This window comes from Lycorma delicatula, chromosome 3, assembly GCF_047948215.1.
Source record: "Lycorma delicatula isolate Av1 chromosome 3, ASM4794821v1, whole genome shotgun sequence".
In the NCBI taxonomy this organism is placed as follows: Eukaryota; Metazoa; Arthropoda; class Insecta; order Hemiptera; family Fulgoridae; genus Lycorma; species Lycorma delicatula.
In genome coordinates this window covers 128558221-128566956 of record NC_134457.1, presented here as the reverse complement: position 1 = coordinate 128566956, position 8736 = coordinate 128558221, and the positions used below count along the sequence as shown (strand labels likewise).

Here is an 8736-nt window from a genome sequence, read left to right as displayed (position 1 = left end):
ATCGTTCTCATTAAAGATTACATAATAAAATAATGATATTTAGTGACATGCTAATGGGATTAGCACCACTGACTTAAAGGCCGCCGGATTCGATTTCTAACAACTGTTTGGATTGACCGCAAAATATAATTATCCTTCCACGTCTCTGCCAATAAAAGCCATAGAAAAAGTTTTTTTCATATATACGAATTAAATATAATTTAAAATGTACTAATTATTCCTCTTTCATTATGTTGTCTTTATTATATATAATTATTAGTAAAATATTTTATTTAATCTTATGCAATATATTGATTGATATATATACGAGATTTGTAAATAAAGTAATGAGACTGGTTCAGAAAAACTTTTTATTTACAATCCAATTATATATGGATTTTATCACCTTCGAAATAGTTCCCTTGGAAAGTCACGCAACGCTTCAAACCGTTTCCCCACTCTTCATAGCAGTGTTGGAACTCAGAAACCGGATTATCCTTCAGATGGTCGGTTAAATTATTAAAAATGTTTTCTACTGTTCCAAAATGGTGTCCTTTGAGGTGTTTTTTAAAGTCGGGAACAGGAAAAAGTCGCAGGGACGCAAGTCAGGTGAATAAGGTGGTTGAGGAACTACAGAAATGTTTTTCTTTGCCAAAAACTCATTAATTGAAAGTGCAGTGTGACAAGGTGCAATGTCATGATGGAGCATCTAGTTTCCTTTGATGACTGGCCTCACGCGGGCAAATCTTTTTCACAGTCTTTCAAGAATTTTTCGGTAAAAATATTGATTTACAGTCTTTCCTTCAGGCAAAAACTCCTAATGGACAATGCCATTGCTATCGAAGATACAAATTAGCATGGTTTTGATTTTTGATTTGCTCATTTTTGCTAATTTGGGACGTGGTGAGTTTGAAGTGTGCCCCTCCTTGCTACGGCGTTTTGTTTCTGGATCGTACTCAAATATCCAAGATTCATCACCAGAAATAGCATTTTTTAGAAAATCAGGATCAGTTTCAATTCGCCCTAGAAGACTACGGGACACTTCCACCCTGTTGTTTTTTCAGTTCAACATGAGGTTTTTTGGGACTAATTTTGCACAAAATTTTTTCATGTCCACTTCGTTTGCCAAAATTTGATGGACTGTGGACAATTGCTCTGCAATCATTCTGACAATTAATCGCCGGTCGTACCGTATCAAGTCTGATTGATTGTACTGGGAAATAAACATCGATTAGAACACTTGGCCCTAATGAAATTACATTACTATAATTATTTTTACTAAATTATCGAACAGCCACGTATACTTTTTATACATATTAGATGTTTTGACATTATAAATATTTATTATTTAAAAAATTAGGCTTGTTCATTTCTAAATTTTGAAAATAATTAACTTTGTAGACTAGATTAATCGTAATTATTTAATTGTAAACATAATTAATTATAAATAATTATCACTAATTTAACTGTGCTACATCACATGTCTGCAGGAAAATGTAGAAGGGACATCAGATTGTTGATCGATTGTAATAAGTTTGCAAGTTCATAATTTTTAATTATACCGCTAATTTTAAATAATAAATTTAATTAATTATTCGACAACTAATTACTATTGATCAATGAAATATTTTATAATTAATTTTATGTATTTAATACATAAAATAGAGATACTTTAGCCGTAATGTTTTTTATTATTATTATTAATTTTCAACTAAGTTGAGATTAATATTTTATTAAAATAAGTTACAGAAATACGAAATACAGTAATGTTACTGGATAATCTTTTTTTTTATTTAGTTTAACTATAAATTCCTTATAGTGCTCGCATATTTTATTTGATCTTAAAAGTCAAATAATTTATTCTGCGTAAGCTATATTACACAAGTACACGTAGTATACCACAAACTGATTAATCTTGTTTTTATTTTTTAAACATACATAAGCGCGTGCGCACAACACACACACACACCCACACATTCACAGATACTCGAACACCGTTTTATTTAAATTACACTCATACACTTCGTCCCATTTCCTGATGCATTATTTCAAAATATTTAGTCACCCTCTGTAACAAAATCGTTTCGAAATATTTACTTCCATAATTTGTGTTGTTTTATGGAAACAAACGGTTTGTAATATTTTATTAAGATAAGATACTGTATTACTTTTTAAATTCCAATACTAAAATATTTTAATATGAAAAATATTACAAACTATTAAAAACTTATTTGATTTTTTAGGATGTTCTTTTTTCCTTCCATAGATTTATTTTCATCCTTATAATGTCATCCTTAATTTTTGTTTCGGTAAAAACTGTATTACAGTTTTTATAAACTTTAAATTAGTTATAGTACACTTAACTTATTAAAATAAATAGTCTTATTATTTGATTGCTCATTGTTAAGTAAAATTCAAACCGTTTCCTTTTCCCTGCCAAGTTGTAAAGCTTCCGCATGTTTTTTCGCTTTTAGACGGAGATCAGCGATACTGGAATTCTTTGAATGATGTAACGCTGCAAGCGCCGCTAGACTGTATTGAGGATGGCATAAAAGAAGAGGTGATGTACCAGGCCCAGCTAATGCAGCGGCTGCTGCAGCATACTGCCAACATAGAAATAATAAGTATTTTTATTACTTTCTTCACAGTTGATACCACTCCGTAGATGATATCATAGATACTATTAAAAAATTATTCTTAAGAGAAATATTTCTAATATTTATGAAAATCTTATTGTTTGGTTAGGACGCTTCAAAAAGAAAAAAATACGTTTGAACTTTTAACAAACTAAAAATATTGATATTATGAGTAAAATTATATAAAAAAAATTACATTATGGTAACAAAACTATTATTATTATCGCTTATGAAAATATTATCCACGGAATTAATCACGTTTCTTATGCCTGAAAACGGTTTTATTCACATTTAAAGTCAGAATTTTGCAACAATAAATAACAGATTTTTTTTTAAACTGCTAATACAGAATTTTCTTTCATTTTCAACATGATAAAATTATTTATTAATTTTATTTTAAATCTTAATTTTGCATTTTAATAAAAAGTTAAGCTCATAATTATAATAATTATTGTTACCTCCAGGTATATTTCGTAAAAAGATACAATATTATGTGTGAAACATATGTCAGAACAAACATTTAAGATACAGGAAGTAGGTGTTACGTAATTGTTTAACAACACTATAAAAATGTGGACGGCAGTGTACGACGAATAATACAAAGGTACTTGGAAGAAAGACGACTGCTTTACAATTCAACGGACTCACAGCTCTCTTTTTCTAGTCACGTGTGGGGTACCTCAGGGGTCAATACTTAGTCTGACGTTATGGAACCTGGTGTTTAAAACCGAGGATTGCATCTTAAACGCTCTTGCCGAGGTGGAAAGCGCCGACCGTAAATATGTTTTGGCTATTTTTATTGACATAGAGGCAGCATTTCCTTCCTTGTGTTAGAGTTCTGTCCTCTATGAGTTGGAACGCCGCAATGTTCCCGTAGCCCTACAGGCTGTAATACGTGACTACTTGTCTAATCGCTCGGCTCTGTTTAAATATGCGCACCTAGTTGTGGAAAATTCCGTCACCAGGGGAAGCCCACAGGGTTCCGTTCTCGGTCCCTTGCTGTGAAACCTGGACGGATTTCTGGGATTGACAGTCCCAGAAACGGTCTCGGTCCAAGCTTTCACTGATGACTGTCTCCTATTAGTTCGTGGTAACTCACGACGGCAGCTAGAAGATCGAGCGCTGGCGGCTTTGTCAACCGCAGAGGGCTGGATGGACATGCAAAATTTAAGGATTTCTGTGCCTAAGGCGAAGTACATGCTTCTCAAGGATGCAGACAAATCATCAACAGTCGTAAACTCCACACTAAGTAATCTTAATCATTAAGGCTGTGTAATCGTCGAGTTAGAGTTCATAAGTACCTAGGTGTTTTGTTTGATGAGAAGTTGCTTTTTAGCAACCACATTAAGCAAGTAGTGGTGGACGCCGTCTCAGCGACGCACAAACTTAGGAGAATTGCTCGGAAAGACTATGGGTTGTCGGGTCGTCAATGTACATGGTGTACCGAGGTGTCTTTGAAAGCATGACTTCTTACCGCACAGCTGAGAAGCTAACCTAGAGAGATATATATGGCTGACCACCAGCCAATTAAGGCTCCAAGCGCTTTAATATGGTGGACAGGTACTTGCTGGCATTCAGCGACTTAGGCGTGGCAGCGGATTGCTGTCTAAACAAAATGAATTTTAATTTATGGATGTAATATATATTTTTAGTAGTTGACGGAGTGCGCCTACCCATTTTAGCTAATATATGACAAGGGAGCGGTTGGGACATGGAAGCCGGTAGTGTGTGGCACCCCGCTTAGTCCGCTCACGCTGTTAGGTAAGCTCTAGAAGCAATTTAGGATATTGGTCGCTAAACTGTTTCGAGACTCGTAGCCGTTTGTGGCACAGACATTTGGTCGTATACTTTAGAGTGACTGAATGGGGTGGTGGCGGGAGAAATGCCAAGCAAATTAATAACGTGTGGGGTACCTCACGGGTCAGTACTTAGTCTGGCGTTATGAAACCTGGTGTTTGTTGGGGTGCTCTAGCATTGGTAGTTTGGGCGAGGGTTATAGACGACAGCGACGGCGGCCAATGAAGCTATACATCAAGTGCAGCACTGGTAGATGGATAGGGGGCTAACCTTGTCTCCTGAGAAAACAATATTCATCTGTCTGGCTGGCAGGCGTCCTCTTTCTCCGATCCAAATCACGTTAGAAGGAGCTTAGTACTCCAGGTGGAGTCGGTGAAGTATTTGGGGGTGTGGCTGGACCGACGGCGTACGTTTTCCGTACACGTGCGAGAGACATCTGATCGTGCAGGAGCGATGGTGCGGGTACTGAGTAGGCTTCCCGGCAACGTGACCGGCCCCCGGTCATCCAAAAGGAAGTTGTACGGCCTTGTAATCAATTCTATTCTGCTGTATGGGGTCATTGTTTGGTCTAAAGCTTTAGGATGAAATCAAAATCGGCGTATACTGGAGGGTGTGCAGAGGCGGATTGCCCTTTGCTTCGTTTCAGCATACTCTTAAGTTTCGACTGAGGCAGTGTTAGTCATTGCGAGCATCCTTCCATTTAAACAACTAGCCGGAATGAGGATTGGGATTATTGGAGGACCTGACAGGAGTGATATGCAAAGGTGGTTGTTCAGAGATTGACAGGTCCGCTGGGACCTCTCCTCCACGGGGTGATAGACACATCGTCTTATCCGGCTGGTCGAGCCTTGGGTCAACCGCAGCTTTGGTGAAGTCACCTACTGGTTGACCGAATTTTTTTCTTTTCACCCGAAACACGGCCACGGCGTGTTTCGGGTGTACTTACATGCTAGGATAGGAGGGATGTGTGTGGCAACCGGAACGTCACTTGGCGGGTGTCTTCCTGTACGGGGTTGGAATGTATTTAGATTCCAGAAGGAGTGCTGACGACCCCTTTTGCCTCTCTTGCGGAGACCTCTATATACCGGAACACGTCGTGTTCAACTGCCGGACGTGGGCTACTGAATGTCGTACCTGTGAGTTGGTTACTGGGCCCCTTACAGTTCACACAGTCATAGACTGTATGTTATCAGGGGCAGAGAGGATTCGTGCGGTAATTGACTTTGGGACACGGATACTCCAGCACAAAGCCTGGGAGGATGGGTCGATGAGGGGTTGAGAGACAGTCCCCTGCGGAGCTGCCGTTCGTCTGTGCTTGCACGGATGGGCGGCAGTGATGAGGCACTGGGAATCCCTCATTCCTTCGCGAAAAAGACCGAGACCCGGTGTGAGTGCCCTGCACAGGATACTCTCATTAGAAGCATTGGCATCAAGACCGAGTCCCGGCTTCTGGGGTGGGGTCCAGGAACCACATAGTCGGGCTTGGATACCCCACCCTTGCGGTTAGAGGCAGGCAATGAAAAGATCTAACCGGCGGGCTGATCTGTCGGACTAGACTTATGACCGGCAGACGAGGAGGCCCGTTTGAGCAGATAATCCCCTAGGCTGTGCTTTGTTTTGTTGTGGATCCGGCCCGGGGGTAGGGTAAAAAAAAAAACAACTATAAAAATATTAATTGTTTAGAGAATTAGAAAATTAGATATTTTAACATTTAAAAAAATTACTTGTGGTATGGTTCCGTAACTAAAAATATAATCAGCAATTTACTTCTTAAAAAAAAGGCGGCGATGTAATGCATAACATTCCCGGTTAGTCGGTCAAGTAACCAACATTTTTAATATTTATGTATTAGCATAACAATAATTTAAAAAAAAAATGTTTTCGACACTTTTAAAATAAAAAATTGGAAGGTTATCCATTAGGGGAGGAGTATTAAGTTATTTTAATGATAATATTGCTTAATAAAATACGTATCGAGCATTACAAATCTGAAATTGCAAAAAAAAGTTTTGTTTTTTTATTATCTAGTAAGCATTCTAGTAAATTTAAGTTTTAAGAAAATAATCTCTAAGTGGTAATAATAAATTAAAAATGAAACCTTTTTAAAATTGTTTAAAAATACAAACATTTAGCCATAATTCTAAATAAATAAAGTTATAATTTTTTAGGAAGGAGTGAATATTTTGGCTAATTCTTTTTTTGAAGAGATAGTAAAGTAAAGGTTATAAAAAACTAAGACTGTTTTTTAATGCAATGGCTAACTTGCGAGATGAATTTATATTCAAAATAAATCTTTTTTTTTTTTTTTAATTAAAAAAATTTTTATATTACCACATACCATTGCAGTGGAGTGGGCAACACATTTTTATAGTAGTTTGAAGGCCTATTGATGTACAAAATATAGATGCAGAAAAAATTCTTTGAATTCTTTTCTAATGAAAGATATAACTAACAAAAGGAAGATATATCTTCTTTTTTTTTGGGAAGGAAGATGAATATTAAAAATGTTATTTTGGTAATTTGTGGTCTAGATAAAGAAACCTCAACTTTTGTAAAAATAATCTTTTGCTCAAGTGTCCCAATAAAAAGTTTGAATCTTATTTTGGTCAAAACATCCTTACTCTACCAATTTTTGCAAAAATTTCATTCATTCTTTCTCCCCAAAGATAGTTTCTGTGTACCAAGTTTAAAGAAATTCGGTTAATGGGATCCAGTGTTATAAGACCACATAAAAACATTTTTTTTATTTTGGAGGATTTGAATAAATAATTTTTGTGCAGATTATTCACAATTTATTTAAATTAATTTTTTTCGTTTAATTTTTTTTAATGTTCAAGGCACAAAATTTAAAAAAAAAGACCAATAAATAAATGGTTTTCACCGATCTGTATACTTTCCCGTTATAGCTATAGCAGCATATTTCGTTATAACCGGGAAAGTAAAATTAAATTCCAAAAAAAGGGAAAAATTTCTATCTAATCAGGCAATACAACTATTTAATCGTTTCATAGTATAATATTTCGGCTAAGAGAAAGAACCTTACTTAAATTGTTTAAAAAAAAATCAATATTACTTTGTTCATTATTATTTAAATGTAATACTTATTAATGAATACATAAACTTGAATTTCTATGTCCTCGCTTAACGTGTTTTTAATTATGTATTCAAACAAGGCATGCAATGTTTCAAATGAGTTCAGCCAAAGTTGTATATGCATTAATTTGTATAATATATCTTCTACATTTTATTTATTAGTTTTCTATTTATAAAACTTATTTGGTCAAGGTTCTTCAAAACTTGTCTTGATTCTTCCAGGGAAGTGCTGAAACAGTTTTTCATGGTATATATATATGGAGTAGCAACCTAACCGATGCCTAATGTTATCTACTTAATATATAATTGTCTACTGATCTGAATATGTTTTTTTTTTTTTTTTGTTTATTAAGTACTGGTATATATGCAGTGTAATAATTTGTCTATTTTAATCAGTTTTAGTACTTAAAAATGTTAGTTCCTCAAAGATTTCTAATGAGATTAGGATAATTGTGATTAACAAAATCTACAACCGACTGGAAATCAAAAAAGAATAATTTCTTAAAAAGAAATTATCATATTGTTTCCAACTTATTCACTATTCAAATGTTATGAATATACGAATAAAAATTAATTATTACCTGGTGAGCAGCTGATATGATAGCTGGGTCGAAGGCTGAAAATGGGGATGGTGTAGGCGATGATGGAAATGATAAGGATGGCAGTCTAGGAAGATTGACGTAAGGTGCTACGCGACAAGGTTCCAGCGGCGTTGATACACCGCTATTACTGTGCACATGACTTGTTAACATGAGCCCTGCAGCTGTAAAAACAAAACAAATAATTACTATTTACATTTTTATAATTACTTATTTTTCCTAATTGAAACACCGTACTCTAATATAAAATAGTAATCCAGTTTTATGTTTTTATGATTGTTTGTTACGTTAAAAATTAAAAACTAAGGTTCGAATTCAACTTCAGATACTAAATATTAAACTTCAAACGGAAAAACTGAATAATGTATAAATTGCGCACAATAACTAAATATTCTGAATATATGTGTTGCATTAATTACAGTATTGAGTTTGTTCAAAATTTTGATGGTTTGATGGTATTATCTTAAGCTTTTTAAATTTTTAGAAATGTCTATTGTCATTCCCGAAGATAGAATTGCCATCCTTAAGAACAACAGAATTTCAGTGCCTATTATTATGAGGAAAGTGATGAATGAAGTAGCTTCTCTCTACCTTTCTATTTCTTTTTTCAGTCAAAAAGATTCATTCTGATT

The 8736-nt window shown here is 35.0% G+C and overlaps 1 protein-coding gene across 1 annotated transcript in view; it reads right to left on the bottom strand.

Annotated features, from left to right (window-relative positions):
• Positions 1-2393: 2393 nt before the first annotated feature.
• LOC142320980 (short stature homeobox protein 2-like) overlaps positions 2394-8736 on the bottom strand; it is a 53886-nt gene continuing 47543 nt past the window's right edge. The window contains exons 4-5 of the mRNA XM_075358979.1: positions 8087-8268; positions 2394-2582 (exon numbers count right to left, since the gene is read on the bottom strand). Coding sequence (XP_075215094.1) covers positions 2394-2582; positions 8087-8268 — 371 coding nt within the window. The remainder of the gene's footprint in view (positions 2583-8086; positions 8269-8736) is intronic.